Source organism: Silurus aristotelis, assembly GCF_946808225.1.
Source record: "Silurus aristotelis genome assembly, chromosome: 14".
NCBI lineage: Eukaryota > Metazoa > Chordata > Actinopteri > Siluriformes > Siluridae > Silurus > Silurus aristotelis.
The window spans coordinates 23,515,601-23,539,839 of NC_139587.1; the positions used below are offsets into that span (position 1 = coordinate 23,515,601).

General features: G+C 37.0%; 2 protein-coding genes across 2 annotated transcripts in view; both read right to left on the bottom strand.

Annotated features, from left to right (window-relative positions):
• cacna2d4b (calcium channel, voltage-dependent, alpha 2/delta subunit 4b) overlaps positions 1-15,598 on the bottom strand; it is a 36,265-nt gene extending 20,667 nt beyond the window's left edge. The window contains exons 1-11 of the mRNA XM_083560039.1: positions 15,323-15,598; positions 7,423-7,504; positions 5,432-5,548; positions 4,047-4,106; positions 3,394-3,556; positions 3,157-3,288; positions 3,003-3,063; positions 1,370-1,520; positions 1,127-1,201; positions 675-764; positions 315-428 (exon numbers count right to left, since the gene is read on the bottom strand). Of these exons, the coding sequence (XP_083416165.1) occupies positions 315-428; positions 675-764; positions 1,127-1,201; positions 1,370-1,520; positions 3,003-3,063; positions 3,157-3,288; positions 3,394-3,556; positions 4,047-4,106; positions 5,432-5,548; positions 7,423-7,504; positions 15,323-15,456 (1,179 nt within the window). The 5' untranslated portion in view covers positions 15,457-15,598. The remainder of the gene's footprint in view (positions 1-314; positions 429-674; positions 765-1,126; positions 1,202-1,369; positions 1,521-3,002; positions 3,064-3,156; positions 3,289-3,393; positions 3,557-4,046; positions 4,107-5,431; positions 5,549-7,422; positions 7,505-15,322) is intronic.
• A 1,562-nt stretch (positions 15,599-17,160) lies between these two features.
• samm50 (SAMM50 sorting and assembly machinery component) lies at positions 17,161-24,172 on the bottom strand. Its single transcript, XM_083561385.1, has 15 exons — positions 23,976-24,172; positions 22,300-22,410; positions 22,118-22,219; positions 21,682-21,769; positions 21,483-21,589; positions 21,210-21,340; positions 19,800-19,887; positions 19,564-19,692; positions 19,413-19,484; positions 19,244-19,330; positions 19,072-19,142; positions 18,879-18,946; positions 18,480-18,626; positions 18,087-18,228; positions 17,161-17,677 (listed from the first exon to the last, which is right to left on the bottom strand). The coding sequence occupies exons 1-15, from the start codon at positions 23,994-23,996 to the stop codon at positions 17,632-17,634; spliced, it is 1,410 nt and encodes a 469-aa protein (XP_083417511.1). The 5' UTR covers positions 23,997-24,172; the 3' UTR covers positions 17,161-17,631.
• Between the last annotated feature and the right edge of the window lie 67 nt (positions 24,173-24,239).

The window sequence follows — 24,239 nt, forward strand, 5'->3', positions numbered from 1 at the left end:
TGAGAGCATATAGTAAAATGGTTGCTAAATATAGCTGCTATATAGTTTATATATATATATATATATATATATATATATATATATATATATATATATATATATATATATATATATATATATATATATATATTAGCTATATATATAATTATTGTGTATATAAAATTATTCTTTGTCATTTAAATACAGAGAAGTGTTGTTAGGTACAAATGCAAAACTTAATACTATGTAATGAAATGTTATGACTGAAATAAAATATCTTTGTTATACACACATTTCCTGCGTTTTGTTTGTAGACAGAGCTGATTGTCCATTACCTTCCTCTCGGGCCAGTTGAACTCCTCGAACACAGACTGGAAATCTTCCATGGCTCCATCTGTGATGAGCATGATGGCCTGATTGCACAAGCTGCCCTGCCCCTTTTCTGTAGCCTAGCCAAGAGAAATGGTCACACACACACACACACACACACACACACACACACACACACACACACACACACACACACACACACACACACACACACAGAGATAGAGATGTGTGTATGTGTGTGTGAGAGAGAGGAAGTGTGTATGCCATAGATCTTGAATGAATTAAGCTCAAGCACATTCAAAATGAAAAGCACAAGCCACCTAATATTAAGTAAATGAAATTTCGACTAAATGTTCAACACTGACCTGATTCAACACCCAAAAAGATTCATTCATAGCCTTCTTAACTTTCCCCTCCCTCTTTACTTGGAGGTCTTCCACAAGCAGCTTAAAATGCTGAAGATTGCAAAACAAGACGGGACACAAGACAACCATTCAGTCATTAATGATTTAGCATTTTGTTTTATTTAAAAAATGAATGCTATATTTCATCTTTTTCATCTTTTTGACAATAACAAAAACGTCTTGTAGTTGTCTCATAGTTTTTAATAAATAAGAAAAGCATCTCTGTTTCATGATTACAAGACAAACATCCTAAATCTTTTAGAGTGCTAAGAAGTGTATTCTTGTGATTTCTTAAGAGGACCTGAGCAGATGCGATGGGTTAATATCTTTACCAGCTCTATGACCCTGTAAGGCTACACCGAGGTCTGCCACCCTGGCACACTGACATACATCAGCACGTAGCTCAAACATACCTCCCGGTTGTCCAGATCTGCCTGCACGAGTGTGCCTTTAAAACAGGGCTCCACATACTGGACGTAATCAGTGTACTGCAGAATAAATAACACATATATCACAGCATACAGTGTGTGTGTGTGTGTGTGTGTGTGTGTGTGTGTGTGTGTATGTGTGTATGCGTATACATATATATATATACACATACATACATATACTAGTTATATATTGCAAGACTACAAAAATGGATCAAGTCGACCCACCGCGATAATGTTGACAAAGTCGTTTTCACCCAGAGTGTCCAGGATGGTGTTTATGGTGTGTTTGGCAATAGTGAGCTTCAGACCCTTCATGCTGCCGCTGATATCCACCACTATAATGATGTCTTTTGGAGACGTAGCAGCCTGAATGTACCTGTGGGACAACAGTAATCAACCATGCACTAAAACCCCAAAAAATCTACATAAATGAAAGATGATTTACACAAACCAGGTACAGCAGTAGTTCTCCAACTGGGCTTTAGGGACCCAAAAGGCATATCCACAAGTCTGTTTAGTCAATATAATTACAGAGGCAGAAATTACAAACTAACATTGTCGAACTTTTTTTTACGATTTATTACGGAATAAAAACCATCTAACCATATAAATCATCATCATGGACTTTTGGGTCTCTTGAATTGCATTGAAATGCTCCATACAAAGGGGATTGTTTTTGTCAGCACCACCTCAGTTGTGTGTTTGTCAGGTGTATGTTTGTTAATGTCTACAAATTGATTTGTCCTCAACACTTTTAGCCTTGTTAAAATTGTTTGGCAACTGTGTCGTGTGTTTGATATGTTTCCGGGTAAAATCCAACACAATCTTAGAAGAGAAACCACAGGCAGAGGAATCCTGCCTTCCAGATGCGCTGAACAACTTCTACACCCGGTTTGAGGTGCAGAACAACGTGGTGGCATGGAAGACCACCTCCTCACAATGACCAGGTGCTCTGTCTAACCACAGCTAAAGTGAGGAAAAATCTATGCAGATTTAACCCACAGAGGTCTGCTGGACCACACAACATTCCTGGCAAAAGTGCTTAGAGGGAGTGCAGAGTAGCTAGCGAATGTCTCTACTGATATCTTTAACTACGTGCCTCAAGACAACAACCATCGTCCATGTGCCAAAGAAGTCTACAGATTCCTCCCTCAATAAATATCGCCTGTGCAGTTTGTGTATCGTCCAAACCTCTCCACGACATTGAGATTAACTCCTCATGCTGCCATTAACATCTGTGGGATTGCATGCTCTCTTTCCTGGCCTGAATGAATAAAGGAGAAGTAACACTTTTCTCTGTGGATGTTACGCTGCCCTGTGATGCAGCATGAGCAGCAGTAAAAAAAAATGCAGTTGGCTTGCTTCACTTGTCTTAAGAAAGCATGTGTTAGCTTTCACCCTCCCTGACTGATCGCTATTGCATTATAGGGGCACATGGCCGGTTTTCTAGGACTTTATGTGATTAAATTAGGGAGAAAATAGGTAATTTTCTTTTCATTTTTTCTACTTTGGGAAATAATTTGAAAGGAAGTTCTTCAAAAAAAATTGAAAAACAAAACCCAAACATACAGCTCATATTTCTACTATCATGTACAGCTATATAAACAGCCACATATGGTGCCCAGATGAGTGTCATTGACCTGGCTATTGAGCTGCTAACTACTTAAAGAGTGGATTAAAGTATTGGACTGGAATCAAGGCTGTGCTGGATATACTGCCAGTTTCAAAGCAGCAGACATTTCAGGAGCCTGTGCACACAATTAAGCAGTTATCACAGCCTTAACGAGGTCCACAACAGCACAACCAGACAAATCTGGTTTTGTTCAGTTGTATGTAGCGTTAGCACAGGCGTTCTCACCAGTTCCTATTCCGACAGTCAAATGCAACCACTCCATTGGGGTCTGCAGTCCACTTGATGCCTAATAGAGCAGAAAATAGATCACAGGGTAAATTATGAGTATAATAGCGAGGAAATATTAAATATATATGTGGCCCTGTAGTCTTTAATGTGCCTGGGTAGAGTCTGAAGAAACCAGTGGAGCTTCCAAAGAACTGCCATGTGAGAGTTGGGTCCTTCTGAAAGTTACTGATGAAGACATCGTTCAAAGCCTCGGACATGTACACGCCATTAAGAATGTCTGGATCTAAACTCCAAAGATGGTAAGGAAGTAACACTTATTCATTTTGTTTATCAGATGACCATATGGGTCATTTAATATGACTATTATTTTAATAGTGTTAAACTTTACCTTTGTTGTACACATTGGTTGGGACTTGGATGTCACTCATTAGTGTGTTAACTGGCAGATTGTTGAAATGCTCGTTATCTTCTAGTGGAAACTCGCCACCGAGTTCAATGTAGTTGCCCTCTTCATCCATTGTGTTTATCAGCAGGGAGTTAAAATAGTCAAACTAATTTGGGAAGGGATGGAATATTTTACAATGGAAGAATGTGCTGTTTTCGAGTAGACACGTAGAAATTTTGACAAAAGTTAACAAATGGCTTGTAACACAATTTCACTGTTATTATACATCGGAAAAAAATACTAAGCAAATCACTATCTGTACAAAAAATGTGCATGTATATGTTGCTAGTATTGCTTTTGAGTACAGAATTACAAAACTATAGACGTTTTTCTTTTTTTTTAGAAAAGAAGGCTGGAGACGGAATATATAGAGGAACATTTTTAACTGTTTTATGTATTTTGTTTTACAAGTGGCCTGACTGAGTGAGATGAAGAAATTTATTTTATTTCACTTACTGTCTGTGTACATAAAAAGTTTTACTAATATATACATTTTGCTGGTTTTTAGAGCTGACAATCATTTTGAGCTTCCTGTATATGCTTTTTGCAAAACATATCCTGGGATATCAATGACCATTATCTTCTTGTGAACTTACCTCTAAACTTGCATTAAACTCGTGATATAGATCTGCATCCTCCACTGTATCTGCCAGTCGCTGACAACAGATTATACAAGGACAGTTACATACAGATCATTTTCCTCCTGTTTCAGTTTTATTTACTTACAGCAGGGAAAATAAGTATTTGACACATCAGCATTTTTATCAGTAAGGGGATTTCTAGTGAAATAAATAATTTCACTTTATTTATTATGACTCAACTTGTATACTTAAATGCTCTGATTTCTTTATATGAATTCAATATTTGGCTTGATGGCTACATCTGGTGGAAATTTTGTGTCAATAGCCCACTTAGAAATCCCCTTACTGATAAAAAAATGCTGATGTGTCAAATACCTATTTTCCCCGCTGTAAATGAGCTGTTATATAAGAATGTAAAACTTCTCTGTCACATGGTTCATTAGATCACTGCTGGATCTTTTTATTATTTTACATGTAGCATGAAGGAGTTTGTGGTTGCACCATAACAGCACCACTTTACTGCCAATAACAAGATTCAACACTAAAATTTCAACCTAATTGAAACCTTCGAGAACTTAAGAGGAACAAAAAGGGTTGAGATAAATGCAGAGGGGTGTATTGCTATGAATCTCTGACTACACACACAAATGACACAGCTTTTATTTGAACCCTATCTGCACTTTAGCAAACTAAAGTATACTGTAAATCAAGGTATTAAAACATCAGAATTGAATAAAGTAAAAACGTACGGTTCCTCTGCTCAATTGTACTGCAATTTTGTACTGCAGTATTTCATGCACCGAGTACTTTTGACTAATACTTTTGACGAATAATCTTTCACTTCTAATCACTTGTATCAATATTATGAACTGAGACTATATTTCCCAGCAGCCACTGCACCCTACACAATTAAAATATATTCTACATCTGCTTATTATGTAAAAGCTTTTACACATTTTCAACATTTCTCAGTAATCCTACATTTTCAACATTGTAAGCATCATTAAGAAGATTAACTGAAGCTTATCTACATTTTTACAGATGTGACTGACATCTAATGCACATGCGTGTAACATACTATTTGTGTCTACCTTTAGATTATTCTAGTAAACAATTAAAAAATTAGGAATAAAGTTTATCCTTACAAAGCCTAAGATGATATTTTCCCAATGTTTTTTAGGTTTGTGCTTAATGGCATTATTTTACCATCAGTAAAATCTGCCTTTAATCAGTATGTCACTTGACGTGGATTACTTTGTTTTTCTGGGACCCTTTCTTCTAATTTGAGATAAGTAACTGTAGTTTTACTGTAAGTAAAGACTTTTGGTAATTTCATCACTTCTGTTGTTTATATCTCTAACTATGGTCACCCAAATCTTAAAGTAAGTTAACATACTGACCTTAACAGACTTCATTTTGCTTCCCAGCATCTTCTCAATTTCATCAGAAAATTCCTGGGCCAATTTAGCTCCATCAAGTTTTTCTATCTGAATAACAGGCTCCACATCATTGAGTTTCTGGTGGCAGTAACAAAAAAGTTTTATTAAAATAGCCAAATTGTATGAGCAAAATATGTTTAAGCGTACTTATGTGTGGTGGTTTGGGTACACCCTTTACATGGTCCAAAAAAACCCAACTAAAGGCCTTTCCCAGAATTATACTAAAATTATCTTTTTCATCTATCAGAAGCATTAATTCGTTTTTTTTTTTAAGCTTAAAAAGGAGCTGGGAATGAAGTCACAGACAATTCATAGTTGACAATGCATAGCTAGTAAAGTTAACTTGTTTAGCTAATCTACCACTAAAGCTTGTATACTGGTTATCGGCCTTAGATCGGGCTTGTTTGTCCAGCACATCCCACAAATGCTTTATAGAGAACTGGGAAATTTGAAATGAACACCTTGAAATCTTTGTAATGTTCCTATATTGAACAATATTTGCAGTGTGATTTAGAACATTAGCTGCTGAAAGTAGCTACTGCCTTTCCACATGAATCCCAGGGCCCAAGTTTCCCAGCAGAACATTGCTTAAAGCATTGCACTGCCTTCACCAGCTTGCCTTGCTCCCATAGTGCATCCTTGTGCCATCTCTTCATTAAATAAGCAATGTAAATGCACCTGGCACTCTGTGTGATGTAAAATAATGAGAACTCTGACCAGTCTGCATCTATGCACCTCCATACACAGCAAGCTAAGTGTTCTAACACTTTTCCATTAGAGCCAGCATGAACTTTTTCAGCAATCTGTGCTACAGTGTGGGATCAGACTAGACACGCTAGGCTTTGCTCCCCACACAGCAATAAACCTTGGGTGCCCATGCCCTTGTTTCCAGTTTATCAGCTGTCCATTCTTGGACTGCTTTTGGTCAATTCTAACCACTACATACTGGGAAATACCCAACTGAACCTGCTGTTTTGAAGATGCTTTGACCCAAATGTCTAGCAATCACAATTTGGCTAGTTTTTCCTTACACTTGGCCTTTTTTCCTGCTTCAAATACGTCAACGTCGAGAACTGTTCACTTGCTAATATATAACACCCCTTGAAAATGAGCAATTAAACTGGATTGTTCTAGAATGTAGAATGTTCTACATGTCATCTTTCACAAACAACATTTCGTTTTTGTTATATTTTAAAATCCATTATATTTTAATGTATTACAATTACATTAAGAGGAAATTATATTAAAGGACAAAAGATATTAGACAGACCCCTTGAGTGCTCTTACTTTGCCAATCCACGGCAGGATCTCTGAAGCCAATACTTATACACAGAGCAGATCCACAGCAAACCTAGGTTTAGTCTAGAGGGAATTGTATTGGATGTGGTTTGATGTTAGACGAATGGCTTTTGTGTTTTCCTGTAGCCCTATTAATGTATAACCAATGGCATTTAAATCTGTCTGGCAGGCAGAGTAAGGAGCCATTCTGTAAGAGAGGTCGCATAATTTCATTAGTTGCTGCACTGATTACATTACAGTAGCTCTACTAAGAGTTATACATTTGTCAAAGACGATGCTGTTGTTTTTTCTGAATTGAGAGGAAATGCAGACTGAAAAAAGGGAAAGAAAATATATTAAAAAGGCTGTGAGGACAAGAAGGTTGTGGCCTGGGTTTTGGTGGGTTCATACATTTGCTTAAAATCTTATTAACTCCTTGTACACATTCCTCATGACATTGTGTGCATAAATCATAATCCTGTTACACATAATGCAAAGTAAAAATAGAGAAAAAACTAAACCAAAAAGCAGGTCAGCTGACCTACTGCACACATTTGCTGTTTGTGGATGTGTGCGCCTGTATGTGTGTGCTCTGTGTTGCACCAGATGTTGCAGCTGACCTAATGAAGTGACCTGAAACCATGATCATGTGGGTAGATGTCTAGGAAATTTACCTTCTGTAGAAGTGCAGATCCAGAATACTTAACAGCAACCGAATTTAGCTGTTCTGAAAGGCTATTGGCCCATTTTTGAACCCTGAAAAAAAAAAAAAACCCTGTTATTGAAAGAAGTATGATTCAACAAACTCATGCATGGATCAAATCATGGAGTCGAATCTTATTTGAATAATTTCTTCCCTATACGACTGCATCATTGAGCTCTTGTATTTGATTCATCAGAAGCTGTTGAGTAATTTTCTATAGCAGCAGTTTTGTAAAGTTCAGGCTTCAAGGCAAATCGCAGGTATATAATAATCAATTTTCAGTCACAATAAATTTTGTAGTAACACCCAGGCATAGAATTATGAAATTGTGTTTCATTGATATAGTTAAGTGTTTCTATAAGAATGTAAGGGGATTTCTGATTGTTATTGCATCTTTGGAAGGAGTCTCCAGTGTCAGTGCATTCTGAGACTATCAATGGTATGGTTTTTTTAGACTGTTCTGTTATAATAAAAATGAAAACACCTCAGAAAATGCCATTGTGGTTATAGCAATTCTGGCTTAAGTCGGGCCGCATCACCCTTTGTTGACCATTTTCCTACAATATTGTATATATATACAGTGAGGAAAATAAGTATTTGAACACCCTGCTATTTTGCAAGTTCTCCCACTTAGAAATCATGGAGGGGTCTGAAATTGTCATCGTAGGTGCATGTCCACTGTGAGAGACATAATCTAAAAAAAAAAATCCAGAAATCACAATATATGATTTTTAAACTATTTATTTGTATGATACAGCTGCAAATAAGTATTTGAACACCTGTCTATCAGCTAGAATTCTGACCCTCAAAGACCTGTTAGTCTGCCTTTAAAATGTCCACCTCCACTACATTTATTATCCTAAATTACATGCACCTGTTTGAGGTCGTTAGCTGCATAAAGACACCTGTCCACCCCATACAATCAGTAAGAATCCAACTACTAACATGGCCAAGACCAAAGAGCTGTCCAAAGACACTAGAGACAAAATTGTACACCTCCACAAGGCTGGAAAGGGCTACGGGGAAATTGCCAAGCAGCTTGGTGAAAAAAGGTCCACTGCTGGAGCAATCATTAGAAAATAGAAGAAGCTGAACATGACTGTCAATCTCCCTCGGACTGGGGCTCCATGCAAGATCTCACCTCGTGGGGTCTCAATGATCCTAAGGAAGGTGAGAAATCAGCCCAGAACTACACGGGAGGAGCTGGTCAATGACCTGAAAAGAGCTGGGACCACCGTTTCCAAGGTTACTGTTGGTAATACACTAGACGTCATGGTTTGAAATCATGCATGGCACGGAAGGTTCCCCTGCTTAAACCAGCACATGTCCAGGCACGTCTTAAGTTTGCCAATGACCATTTGGATGATCCAGAGGAGTCATGGGAGAAAGTCATGTGGTCAGATGAGCCCAAAATAGAACTTTTGGGTCATAATTCCACTAAACGTGTTTGGAGGAAGAAGAATGATGAGTACCATCCCAAGAACACCATCCCTACTGTGAAGCATGGGGGTGGTAGCATCATGCTTTGGGGTGTTTTTCTGCACATGGGACAGGGCAACTGCACTGTATTAAGGAGAGGATGACCGGGGCCATGTATTGCGAGATTTTGGGGAACAACCTCCTTCCCTCAGTTAGAGCATTGAAGATGGGTCGAGGCTGGGTCTTCCAACATGACAATGACCCGAAGCACACAGCCAGGATAACCAAGGAGTGGCTCTGTAAGAAGCATATCAAGGTTCTGGCGTGGCCGAGCCAGTCTCCAGACCTAAACCCAATAGAGAATCTTTGGAGGAAGCTCAAATTCCGTGTTTCTCAGTGACAGGCCAGAAACCTGACTGATCTAGAGAAGATCTGTGTGGAGGAGTGGGCCAAAATCCCTCCTGCAGTGTGTGCAAACCTGGTGAAAAACTACAGGAAACGTTTGACCTCTGTAATTGCAAACAAAGGCTACTGTACCAAATATTAACATTGACTTTCTCAGGTGTTCAAATACTTATTTGCAGCTGTATCATACAAATAAATAGTTAAAAAATCATACATTGTTATTGCTGGATTTTTTTTTTTAGATTATGTCTTTGACAGTGGACATGCACCTACGATGACAATTTCAGACCCCGCCATGATTTCTAAGTGGGAAAACTTGCAAAATAGCAGGGTGTTCAAATACTTATTTTCCTCACTGATATATATATATATATATATATATATATATATATATATATATATATATATATATATATATATATATATATATATATATATATATATATATACACAGTACAGACCAAAAGTTTGGACACATCTTCTCATTCAAAGAGTTTTCTTTATTTTCATGACTGTGAAAATTGTAGAGTCACACTGAAGGCATCAAAACTATGAATTAACACATGTGGAATTATATACATAACAAAAAATTGAACTGAAAATATGTCATATTGTAGGTTCTTCAAAGTAGGCATCAAGAGAATGCCAAGAGTGTGCAAAGCAGTAATCTAAGCAAAAGGTGGCTACTTTGAAGAACCTACAATATGACATATTTTCAGTTGTTTCACACTTTTTTGTTATGTATATAATTCCACATGTGTTAATTCATAGTTTTGATGCCTTCAGTGTGACTCTACAATTTCCATAGTCATGAAAATTTTAAAGCATTCAATTTCACATTATGTCTTTTTAGGAACGCTCTGAATAAGGTCACCTTCCAAATCCCATAAATTTAAGAGTAATTAAAACATCCAGTGTCACTGTTGTCATTTAAGAGGTTAAATCATAACTGCTAACTGCCCTTACTTTGGATTATAAATAACATAAGATCCAAATGTCCTAGTTCCCTTTACGACAAAGCCTATGCTGCATTAAATCCAGCACTACCAGATTTCCACAAGTCATCCTGCTCACTTATCAACACCTTTGCTGAACAAATTAACCCCCACTGATTATACCACACTTTAATTTAACTTTAATTCACTGGAAGGAATTTATCTGTTATAGTGGCCTATAACAGTAAAAACAAAATCACATCAACATGATCTAAAAAAAAAATGAAAGACTAGGTTCATATTGAACATATGCTTACTGCTAGTTGCAGCAATTAGACCAATAAGCCACAATTAATTTACTGGTGTGTTTTTTTACTACTCACTTAGTACTTTTGTTTAGTGGAGTTTATATACAATCAAATATGCAGTCAACATTGCACATCATTATTGCATATTGTAATCTCCATAACTGAGGCAGATGAGATTAGCAGCTGGATGCATAGCCTGCGATACAATACATTATAGATACATATGAAGCAGCTAACGATGAGATATGATTTACCCCATGACAATCCGATTTCAATTTGATTGCAGAATACTATGCAATACTATCTAATGGAAAATGTATGATATTGTGTAATTCAATATGGCACAAATAGTTATTTTATTTCTTTAGCTTAGACTGACAGCAAATCATAAATTTAATTAAGTGTCTTCTGACTTCTAACACATGGCCCTTTCACAAACAGGCCTCTGTTGTGCGAAAAGAAAAACGATGAAATAAAACCAGAAGTTCTTTTCCTGTTCTGTCTCCTGGAAGTTACAGCTCTACCTCTGCCATGTTAATCTGTATTCTATGTGACCCTCGGTCTCTTGTAATACAAATTCGCGTAGCAGCAGAAGAAACAGTTTAGAGAGGAGAAATCAATCTGCATATAAAATATTGGTCACAAATTATTGGTCATTTTCTAAATGAGAAAACTAATAATTTTTATAGATTTTATTATATATAGATAAGTTTTACCTAGGCAGATATGCAAAAAAATTATGCATTGCGATACAAATTGCAACTTGTCCGAGGCACAATTTTTTAATCGATGTATCACAATGCTAATTTTTTATTCTGAAGCACCGGTTAATCTTACCAACCCTGGCATGTAAACATATGCAATTTCTGGTTTGCTGTTATGTTTTTGGTTTTGTTGTAGTATTTTCTGATTTCAGTTGAGTTTTCTGATTTGCTGTATGTTTCTTTCTTTTATTTCATCTCCTTTGTCAATCATTGTGGAATGAAAAACAGCTGTTAAATCCACACAAATAAATTTGAGCTTGTGCAGTTTGCTACCGATGCGGTTGTGCACTCGCTGGCCATCCAATCAAATGACAAATGCAAATGCTTCTAAGAAGCCTCGAAGTATGTTATTGGTTAAAGCAACAGCTTCAGGATACATGAATTTGAAGCTACCAAAAGCCTGTTCATTTCTTACGGCACTACGTGATGTGATGGCTGAAATCTGATTGAATAGAAACTCAAAAGCAATATTAGACTCACCCGAGAACAAAGCTATGAAATAAAATAATAGACTACTGGGAATCTTCTAATACATAATAATGGACAAAATATATTAAAACGTAAGTCAGTAATTCTGAGTTTTTAAAGTTCTAAGTAATAAGTTTATGCCAACAGTGAAGGCCTTGCTGGCTTTGTCACCTGCCACTGATATACACAGTATATTTACTATTTTGTTTATAATTCTAAACGAGTAATCTGTTAGTCCTAATGCACTAACAAATGTAATCCTTTTTTGGCACACTGTAATTCTGCTAAGTGAATAAAAATAATTGAGATTTTCAGGTACATAAAAAAACTGCTCACTACTCTGTACACCTACAAACAGGGCAAATAGTAATGAATTATGTATCTGACCTAAAGGGGCTTGAATTTTAAAAGTATTATAAAAATATAAAAATATTTTAATCTAACATGAATCCTCTTCAGTAAATGCTGAAATTTCACCTTCACCTTTGTTCCACATTTCCAGTCACCTTGACTCACTATAGTACATCTATACATAAAGTTGCTTTTGTGTCTGGTAAGGATATTGAATTATGGAACAGCAGATGTCCCATTATCCTTTTAACGACTTAATCTGAGAGTGAGAAAGACAGGAAACACTGGCGTACAGGAAGTGATGTAACAAAACACGACTCTTTAATATTACATTTCAGAAAATCCATACTACATGGTATCTACATGGTATAATTGAGTTTTATTCTTGTCTTGCAGCACAACTGTGATGGACACATCAAACGAATTGGTTTGGTTTTTTGAGGGAGAAAAAAAAACAAAAACATGTTTTTTATAACTGCAGTTCTTGTAAAGTCTGATATTTTTCTGAAGACTGCAACAAGTCTTCTGCAAGTCGTGCTGATATAAATGGGGCTTACATCATTGAAATCTTTTCTTATAGGCATTAAAAAGAAAGAAGTCTTGGGAAATTGATGTAAAAAAGAAGACATGTATTAATCAAATTAAACTGGAACAATGTTCTTGTTCGTACTTATATACAATTCTAACGTGCTGATCTCATACAGTTATCTTTCTTCTTTTGCTCAGAAAGATAACGGAATAGTTTTTGACTGCTCACAGAATTATCTCACGGTTCTGGATCTGGACACTCTCATGGTCAATAGTGATGCAGCCCCACTTTCTTTAACTTATTATTATTAAAACAACACAAATCATATTGCAGTAGAAGATAAACATGAAGAAGCCTAAGAAGATTAAATTCTAGATGACTGTCTTTGGATTAAAATTTGTATTCAGAAAACAAGGAAATAAACTAAGGAAATGTTAAACAAAATATTACAAACTACATACTGTAAAGTGTAAAACTGTTTGATCCTGTGGTGAAATCCTGTGCACTAAGTTTCATCTTTAACGCTTTCAACATGCAGCTTTAATGTTTTATTTCACAGCTCACATTCTGTGTAGTTAAATTTTTTTCTTTTTATATATATATATATATATATACACTGTACATAAGGGAAGCACGAAAAGTGTCCTGAGGAGTATGTAGTTCCTGTTTCCATATGGGAACCCATATGATCATCTGTGTGCCAGCTTGAGTGTTTGGCTGGTTTCCAGTAACATATTAACAGGGGCCGCATTTAACATGGCGCCAGAGAGACAACCTGGAACAGACGTAGCTTAAGATACTGACATGTACATGCAGATCAATCAGAAAAAAGTGCTGTTGTGCAACGATGGGAATGAAGGGATGTGAATCTGATAGCAATCTGAAAGTAACTTCTATCTCAGGCTGTACAGCCAACTAAATTTTTGCCGTTCTTCATCAGAACAAGCAGAAAATTCTCGAAGTAAAATAATTTACATGGCGTTATTTGTGATAATAACGTTTACTTTTATTTTTAACATTCTTTTTGTTAGATAAAACCTAATTATTGGGCAAATAATTATTATAAGAGGGGAATGCAAAAAAGTAAACGCCTCCCATATGCAGCGTAAGATTCAGACAGACGAGGTTTATTCATGTTACTGTTTTCTTTCCCATGGTTTCTTGCTGATGGCTTGAAGAATTTAGCGACATCCCAGGATATATTTGATATTAAAAACCTTACTGTTTTGGCAAAAATTTTTAGACCTGTAAACAACACAATGACCCCAAACACACCTAATCCTTTTAAAGTTCTTAAAGAGAATTGAAGTCTTGAAAACCTGTGGTCTGAATTTAAAATGGCAGTCTACATGCACAAGAACCATTATTTACTGATTTGGCACTTTGCTCCATAAGCGGCACAATTCATCTGCTGGTGTGAAACTTTTTTCCTTCATCCATTATGTGAAGGTCTGAGGAGAAATGGATTTTTTATACAGAAGCCCTTTATCGATTTGTTGTTTACTAAAAATAACCCCACAACTGTCTGAATCAGTTCTCCTCTGCCAATTCAACTCTAATGCTACAGAGTATTGAACTGATTGAGTAACACAGTAAATTAAAACCTTAAATAATCCCAGATGATGCTAAATTGACTGATCTCAGGGACTGCTTTTGGATTTGTTGGTAAAACTTTCAGCTAAAAGTGTTTTGAAACCTTATAAACTATATACAATGGAACACCATTGTCACATCCTTTGGACAAAATATAATTAATGTTAAAATGAAACAAATGACAAATCTTGTTAGCATGTTCATTTATGTGAAATGAAAGATCATTTATTTGAAAGAACTTCCAGACTTGGATGGATCCTCTAAATGGCATTCATACCTCTGAATGTAAAATTCTTCAAGATATTAAAGATTGTGAAATTACACCTGAGAGATTCAAAGAGTGCATTAGCAAATATTCAACGTTATTTTTCACAGTAACTATGCCTTATGTTTTGGACTGTAGCCATTTTGTGGATAAACTTACATTTCTTACATTCCTTTAGTTTTATTTTTAAAGATAACTTTGGATATTAAGCCAACGTGTTAAATGTGTGCTTTTGGGAATGTTCTGTAGTTCACTTGCTCTGCTAGTACAGCCAGTCAGGAATATTAAAAAGAGCTGCAAGTTATTTTGGTATCTGAATGATGTCTTTCAGTTTGCAGTGATAAAATGCAAACTTTTCCTGTTTAATAATACTTTAATACTTTTGTAATATATGCATGCAATAAAAGAATTTTTTTTTTTATCTTTAATTAAAAATGTGCAACTGGAAGCTTCTGTTGCAAAAAAAAAAAAAAAAATCCTTGTGAGTGCAAACACTTTGTTTTTGTATAAAACTGTATAAAAAATGTATAAAACACAAAGAAAGTAGAGTTTTGATAGTTAGATAGACTGAAGTTAGATAGACTTTTATAGTTATTTCATTTGTCTAAAAGTGAAAACTTGCATATTTTGAATATTAATTATGAATAATTGAATATTAATATTATTTACTTGAACAAAATGAATTAAATGGTTTGTTACTTACTGGTAAATTAATTACAATACACAGAATCTAATACTTTTAGACACTTATTATAACTGTCCCTATTGTCACTATGATTTACAACTGTATAGTAATCATCAGAATCTAAACATAACCCCATATTTATATCTTACGTTTCAGGTGGAATCTTCATCTGTGCATTGGTCAGGAGGAACAAGCATCCTGAGTAAAACAAGAAGACCGTGACCCATGAAGGCTGTGTTCGGTTGCCCATAATCCCAGTGAAGCACATCCCTGTCCACCGCATCACTGACAGCAAGCGTCTGACCACTGGAACTTCACTTCACTTCACTTCAACTTTACCAAAACTTACTCTCATCCTAAAGTTCACATTTACTCATGCTGACTCTGATTCCTTTCCCCGTCAAAGCTCCAGATGACACACATTATGCTTCATGTTTAAGAACAAACAAATCCATATCTTCTGCTTGAAGAAATCCTGTTTTGATTTCTTCATTTTTTGTGTTAGAATAAGCTAAAAATGCTGAAATACTACTGAAAAATAAATCCTTTCTCTCTCAGATGAAATAAATTCCCTTGTCTTTCAGATAAAGCAATCTTTATGAATTAAAAAAAAAATGTGACAATTTGTAAATTAATGCAAACAATATTGCAAAAGATGCAGTGAAGCATTTAGACAGGGAGTCACAGCATCGACTGACTCAATCCACCGCTCTGCCCGTAATCCACTTGGATTACACTCTCATCACACGGAGAGTTCACAGGGTAGGAGGAGGGGAAGTGGAAAACAGAAGGGAGGGGGGAATGTGAAGGGCGAGGAAGAGGATTGGGTGAGTTAAAGTGTTGTTGGTCTTAAGAGGATTAGCAGTGATTTCTGGAGGCAGGATCTCCTCCATCCAATCAGAGCAAGCAAACAGCAGGGGCCTCAGATGTGAGCTTTGCTGAGGGACAAGGACATCTAGTGGGTACCTGAACTCCAACAGCAATAAACAATTTTATGCCACATGAGATATTGCTCTGCTGGGCCGCTGAGGTGGGTACCTTCATGTGATTTGTGGTAGCAAGACGAAAATATCAAATGTATGGTGTTGGCATGAGACTAACTTTTGAAGAATTATCAATAGAAAGTCTTGATTGATGCATATTTGTTAAATATAGTGGCAGAAGGACACTACTCAAGACACTAAAATTAAAGTGTATATGTTATAATAAGTGAGAGTAATGAAAAAAGTGGAATGGAAAAACATGAGCTAAACACACACACACACACACTGCCACATCTGTTATATTAGCTGATTGGGCTAATGAACATTTTGGATCAACTCAAAATACTCTTTATTTTGTGCCTTAACTGCTGTCTACTATCTATTTATCTCTTATCGAGGACCCAATAAATGCAGCCATGCACAGTACAAATATTTATTGCAAGCAAACAAAATCTAAAATAAACACAGTGGGAGAAAGTGAGCTGTTTACTTTAATAAATACATCACTGCTGTTCTTTAGATTTCTATCCACTGTATTTAATGTTGATAGGGTATTACTACAGAATCATTTCCACACATTTTACTGTATTAAAATAACAACTCAAGAGCAAAAACCTACTTATAATGGAAGGGATCACCCTTATCCAAAATAACTTAATAAAATAAAAAAACTTTTATTTTACACATTTGAGCAATTGAGGGTTAAAGGCCGTGTTCAAGGGCATAGAAGTGGCAGTTTGGTGGTGCTGGGATTTGAACTCATGGCCTTCTGATCCAATATTCAATATATCAGTGAGCTACCCCCAACCCAAATCAATAAACATTTGCATTTGACACTACATATACATATACATAATATATACATAATATATATATATATATATATATTATGCTATTATTGTAGGACAGAGGAAAGGTTCAAGAGAGAAGAGAGACAAGAATTGGAGGATTGGATGGATGGATGGATGGATGGATGGATGGATGGATGGATGGCTAGATAGATAGATAGATATTCAGTTTTTATTGAAATGTGCAATATCCAGATATTAGTTTGTAAAAACGCCATTAAACCTGTAATCTTTGAGACTGAAGATTATAAGAAACCACTCAGCATTTTGTTTGTTCTTTACTTAAAACTCAAACAGAGAGAATCCTCATGTTAAGATAAGGATTATAGAATCATTTCATAAAAGGAGAAAAGCTTTTTATTAAACCTTTTTTCCCCCCTTGATCAGACAAATAAATAAGACACGTACACATGCACTGCCAGGTCATTTTTCCTTACAGGTGAGTGCTTTATTAGAGCTATGTTTGCATTAATATTATAGCTTTTGACTTTTTGCGTTGCTTTCCAAAAAATAAAGAAAAACATGCTGAATCACAAAGATTCCCATACAGAAGTTTTGAACCGATTTCCTCTGCATATAAAAATCCTCTTTTTCTTGTCCGAGTTGGATGTTCATGGCTTTATGGTGTTACAGGAAGCGAATGCCTGCTCCAAACTGCACTCCATCACATATCCTAAATGAACAAAAAGGGATGCATAAAAAAACATAGGAAAAGCCAGGCATTTTAAGATTAGACATGTTCAGCTGTATTAAATAGATTACGCTTAGTAAAGGCTGATGTTTTTTAATTTTATACTGCTGAGGTTTTTATGATTTTTCACAGCATTACGATAGAAAAGGATGTTTTACATCAAACTTGCTGAGACACATTACAACACCTAAACGAAATAAAATCAGCCACTGCATGAATGGTACAAGTGGGGTTTGAGCTGGTTTAAATCATTACGAATTTAAAAATTTTAAATAATTCTATTAAAATATATATATAAAATATAAATTTATATAATACATTTTAAATCATTACGAATTTCACTTTGGTTTGAGAAATTGTTTTTTTTGTCTCTGATTAGTCAATAAAGTACCTGTCTCCACTCTGAACACCCATGGGAATGCAGTAATTGAGCTCGAGTCGAGCTATGTTCCCCAGACGCAGCACGATGCCTGCTCCGTAAGACCAGCGGATACACTCAGCCAGTCGGCTCAGGTGTGCACGAGGCCCTTCGCCTATAAATGTAAACACACACTAGTTCAAATTGAAAACCTGGCAGCAGAAAGAACACACAATTATGTTATATCTCAGATTTTTTGGATTAAAATTTGGTTCTTCTGAGTCAATTAAAGCCGCAATGATTTAGCTCAAGTTCAATTAAGCAAGTAAGTGGTAAGTACAAATTCTAACAAGAGTATAAATATAGTTTATAAATAAAAAACATGTCAAACTTTTCCCAGGTTCTGGGTACGGATTTACAACTCACCATAATTAAGGTTGCACAGGTTTCCAGCATTGAGAAAGAAGTGTGTTCGGAAAAGGTCTCCAAAGCCCCTGCGGCCTGGCCTGAATGGTAGAGGAGTGTACAGATGGAGCCCTCCAGCCCAGTACACCTCTCCTCCCAGATAATCACCTGTTAACAGTGAGTCAGTTTCATTCCATTAGCTGTATAGGTTAATAAACCACACAGCTTCAGAATACTTCAGGATGATTCTGAACACTGCTGCAGAGTTCTGTCTAATAGAACATTTCATTAGATCTTTCTTGTTCTGAAATCCATGCAGGTTTAAGAATCACTGCAAACCAAGTTACACATTAACTAAATATAAATTTGATCAAAATGAAACATCCAGTGAAAATCCAGAACATGTGCTAGATTTCTCACCTTCGCTCTGTGGTCCGATGCTGTACATGCTGAAACCTCTCACGCTGGTGGGGCCTCCCAGATAAAACCTAACGTTCAGATTCACATGTTAGAACCATCTTTTCCATGGCACAACATAATAAATAAACCACTTTCCACTTTAAACTATTGTCTTCTCGAGAACACACTGTTCAGCAGAAAAAACTCCACTAACCTGTCAGCAATTGATGTAGGTTTGTCTCCGAAGGGGAGCAGTAAACCCCCCCACAGAGAGGCCGAGAGGACCTACAGGGAAGATACTGGTCAGCATTTAAACATCTCACCCTGATATAAAGACAAAACATACAGACAAGACTGCAGTTTCCAGCTGTCCTTCAGTTCCTTACTGAATCCCAGAAAAGTCGCTGATTAAGCTGGATTTCAAAGTCCTCCTTCAAGAATCTGGCATCTCCACCTGTATAACCTGCCAACTCCTGCAGTGATAAAACAAAGCTGGTATAAAATCAAATCTGAAATGTTTATTCAGTTCTCTTTTCCAAAAAGCAAAGCACAGACCTGGTTGATCTTCAGTAAGGCACCTTTCTTAGGTAGAATGGGAGAGTTGCGTGTGTCAATAACCATCGCATGCTAGAAAAAAATATTCACTTGGTCAGAACATAAAAAAAGAATCCTAAATTTGAATGTCTTTATCGTATTGTATGCATACGGAGAGGGAGGACTTGAGCGAGTGACCGCTTTCCTGTCGGACAGCGAAGGAGGCAGTGCGTGCCAGACATCCGAGCTCCCTCCACACTCCCTCCCACTTCAGCGTGTGGTTCGTTTTCCAGATAGGAAACTGTGAAACAGAACATTGTTCAAAAGTGAGTACAATAGCACAACTCCAAGAAAAACAGTAAATGTGTCTTCCAGGAGAAAAAAAAAAGAAAAAGAAAAGTGTCTTACACTATACTCTGTGGAAAAACCTCGGTCAGTCTCTCTCAGTGAACTCCATGGGAACTGCCCAGTGACTTTGTAGAGGTTGATAGAAAAACTACAAAACCAATTTTCAGGGTCAGTACAGAACCGAGATCAAGGCAAGATGGAAAAAAAACTCAAACCAACCCAACCAGCCTAATATCTATTTACTGTATCTGTATCATACAAGCAATACATAATATTTTATAATTATTTTCAGATTAAACTATTACGCGCTAAAGATAAAATTTGGAACATTGGGAAGGATTGTATAGAGGCACAGATTTGGGGAGGAGTACAGAAAATTTTCTGCAGCACTGAAGGTTTTAATGAGCACAGTGGCCCCCATCATTCGTAAATGGAAGAAGTTTGGAACCACCAGGACTCCTCCTAAAGCAGGCCACCTGGACAAAATGAGTAATCAGGGGAGTAAGACTTTAGTCAGGGAGGTGACCAAGAACCTGATTGTTACTCTGAAAGAGCTCTAGCGTTTCTCTTTAGAGGGAGGATAACCTTGCAGAAAAACAACCATCTCTGCAGTACTCTACCAGTCAGGCCTGTATGGTAGAGTGGCCAGACGGAAGCCACTCCTCAGTAAAAGGCACATGACAGCCCACCTTAAGTTTCCCAAAAAGGCACCTGAAACACTCTCGGACTATGAGAAAGAATTATTTGGCCTAAATGCCAAGCGTCTGGAGGAAACCAGGCACCGCTCATCACCTGGCCAATACCAGTGAAGCATAGTGGTGGCACAATCATGCTGTGGGGATGTTTTTTAGTGGCAGGAACTGAGAGACTGAGAGACTCGTCAGGATCAAGGGAAAAATAAATGCTCTGGACCTCAGACTGGGGTGACGGTTCATCTTTCAGCAGGACAATGAACCTAAGCACACAGCCAAAATAACAAAGGAGTGGCTACAGGACGACTCTGTGAATGTCCTTAAGTGGCCAAGCCAGAGCCCAGACTTAAACCTGATTGAACATCTCTGGAGAGATCTAAAAAATGGCTGTGTCATTCAGACCTGATGGAGCTGGAGAGGTTCTGCAAAGAAGAATGGGAGAAACTGCCCAAAAATAGGTGTGCCAAGCTTGTAGTATCATACTCAAAAAAGACTTGAAGCTGTAATTGGTGCCAAAGGCCATTTATATCTATTTTGGAATAAAGCTGTAACATAACACAATGTGGGAAAAGTAAAGCGCTGTGTAAATACTTTCCGGATGCACTGTATAAGATAAAAATGTAAAAAAAAAAATTATGCATGAATAAATACTTAATGTACCTTGCAGCAAACTCTCACCAAAATCATGTAATTAAAAAATATGATATCAACACCATAATAATACATCAAATGCTTTGTGGTATAATTATTAGCTAAGTCCCACGGCCACTACACCTACCTGCGGTCAAAGTTTCCAGCCTGAGGCTTGAAGAAAGAGAGGCCATATGACGTTTCCTTTGTGCCGTAGGAGAACTGAAAAGTAACCTTCTCAGCGCGGCCAAAAACATTGGGCAGTTTTAAACCCAGCACCTGAAATCAGATCAGTAAAAGCAGTGATGCTTCACTTCCTGTAATAAAATTGTCCATTACATCGCAAGTGTATAAGTAAAAAAAAACCATAAGTAACAAACAATCTCTGCAAATAAAAAGGGTGTAATTGATATTAACTCACCATGCTTCCCTCATTGTTTCCAACCATGGTGTTATAGCTTCCAGTTAGTCTCCTGAGCTCCTTCACCTCGAATGTGACGTCCAGGCCGTTCGGCAGCGCGTCCTCACCTGTGTCATGCAGCAGTTACAGTGTCAATATCAATGAAATGATGGTTTGGATGGTAATATCTACTGCTAGTAAAATAATAAAATAACCATACCATGTGAGGTATCAATGACGACCTCCACTTGTCTGAATAATCCCAGTCGCAGCATTCTCTGTCTCGCATCGTGGCTCTTCTTCATCACCTGCAACACAGGTATGACATCTTTCTGACTGGAAGGTCATGGGTTCAAGCCCAAGTTCAAGCCCATCAGGCTGCTACTGTTGGGCCCTTGAGCAAGGCCTCTATTTTAGAAAGTTAATCCCAACACCCTGCTAATATGCCACATACTGGTTTCTCAAGCAAGGTTTATCTTATTTCATTGTTTTCCCCTTTGATCTGGCATTGTATTCTATTATCATGATTGCTGTGATACACTTATATTCCGCTGCAAAACAATGCCAAACTTCCTTCCCGTTTCTCACTCAAAAGCATTAATGCAGTTTTGTGGATCTTTAGGACTGGCACTTCCAGGATGAATCCATATACTCACATCGATCAAGTTCTTGGCTCTGAAGACATCTGCGATCTCGTACGTTAGGAAATCTTCCTTAGTTCTTCCAAGCCCATCTATATGAACATGCTGAACTACAACCTAAACAATTAGAAACGGTCTTTAATGCTTGTTCTGCAATAGATTAGTCTGTTTATTGGAATAAATTAAACCAGCCATACATCTCTGTTTTCCAGAACTTCCTGCTGTGGCTCGTACTCTGTTTCTCCAACATCCAGATCATCAGCTTGAACCCCCAGTTCCGGCCCATGCATTGGGAGAGGGTCCAAACTCTAGGAAGGAAAAAGCAGATAATTTTTAAAGAAATTTTGTAAATGCTAATAAATACTGGACTGCTGGTTATAGAGAAAGATTTATATTGCTGCCAGGGCTACAAATCATGTTGAGGAAGAACTTAGTATGCAGGAAGCCGCTGTGTAATAGCAATACAATAAAACTATTGTTTTATTGTTTAACCCTATTGTTTAACCCTAACCCTAACCCTAACCCTAACCCTAACCCTAGATTGAATACAATACTATTTTGAGATATGAGCAATTTGTTTAACACAGAATTCATTTTAACTCATGACTGGACAGAAGATTATTAAAATAATAAGTGTTGTCTTTAATGTGCTTATATGAACTAATATGTTACAGGCAGCGCAAAATAACTTTAAATCAAGAAACTACTACTATGTGGCAACAAACATTCATTATTTTTCAGATAAATCTCCCTGAAGAGCCTATATAGACAAAGGTTAGTGGACACCTGAACATCAGATTCGCATATGCTTTCTGAACGCCCCATTCTTTAATTAGTACCCATTTGCTGTTTTAATAACCTCCACACTTCTGGGAAGATGTTCCACCTTATTTTGGAGATTGGTGCACGATTCAGCCACAAGGGTGTTAGTAAAGCCAGGCACTGATGTAGGAGAGGTGAGGAGGCCTTGGGGTGCAGTCAGCTTTTCAATTCATCCTAAGGGTATTCAATAAGGTTGAGCTCTATAGCAGGCCACTCAAGATCTTCCTATTTCAACCCATGTAAAATCCTCCTGGAGCTGGCATTGTACACAGGGTCATTGTCATGTTGGAACTGTTTTGGGTCTCCTTATTGAAGTGGGAAAAAAAATCATGCATCCTGAAACATCCTATACAACCATGTGCCTCCAACATTGTGGTAACAGATTGGGGAAAAACATGTCAGGTGTCCCAAAACGTTTGTGTAGATATCCAGTGTATATCAGTTGTATGCATGTGTCACTATGATGCATTGTACATATCAGTTTCTCATTATGTGCCTTATGAACACTAAAGCTTTGAACCACAATAAGAAAGTTATTAAAGATTAATAATGTTTGGTTGGGGTTTTATAAGGTTTTCATGCCCAGGACATTTAATATACAAGTATGAACATCAAGCAATCAACTGACACTGATTATGATATGCAGCTTTATTATCTGCATAGTGCCCTGCTTAGCTATAGTGGTGTATTATTATTATTATTATTATTATTATTATTATTATTATTATTATTATTTACCAAGTCTGTATTAATGTTTTTTTCTTTACTTTCCTACTATAAACATACTTACCTCTCATAAGTAACTATGTAATTATACATTAAAACGCAGCACAATTTCCATTTTCTGGTTTATGTTGAATTTTATGTAAAATAAAGTGTGTGTGTGTGTGTGTGTGTGTGTGTGTGTGTGTGTGTGTGTGTGTGTGTGTGCGTGTGTGCGTGTGTGTTTCCCCCTTCTGTCATTCATAACTACAGTAAGAGTTGGAGGTGGTCACTACACAGAGGTCACTGCTTTGTTTGCTGATTTAAATACATTGAGAAATAAACTTACTCTTGCGTGTACAGTCCCCATGTCTCTCCTTTATACTTTACATTCAACTGTTTCGAACAAAAATACGTCGACCTTTAAATCCAATGCTGCAAATCTACAAATAGCCCCGCTAGCGAATTAGCCGATCACCGGTACGGCGCCATGACACTTGCTAGCCACGCCCACGTGTACGTGACGTCACACTTCAGCGCGAACACACACTATTCCTAGTTTCAAAACAAGATCGTGGTAAAAGGAACCGGAAACAGTCCACGCATGCGCACT

Excerpts from the sequence above, each read along its gene's own strand:
- samm50 (XM_083561385.1), bottom strand. The coding sequence starts at position 23,996 with ATGGGGACTGTACACGCAAGA. Across the intron at positions 18,627-18,878 it reads CATCGGACCACAGAGCGAAG|GTGATTATCTGGGAGGAGAG; the intron begins GTGAGAAATCTA and ends CACTGTTAACAG. Across the intron at positions 17,678-18,086 it reads GGTGTTCAGAGTGGAGACAG|GATATGTGATGGAGTGCAGT; the intron begins GTACTTTATTGA and ends TTGTTCATTTAG.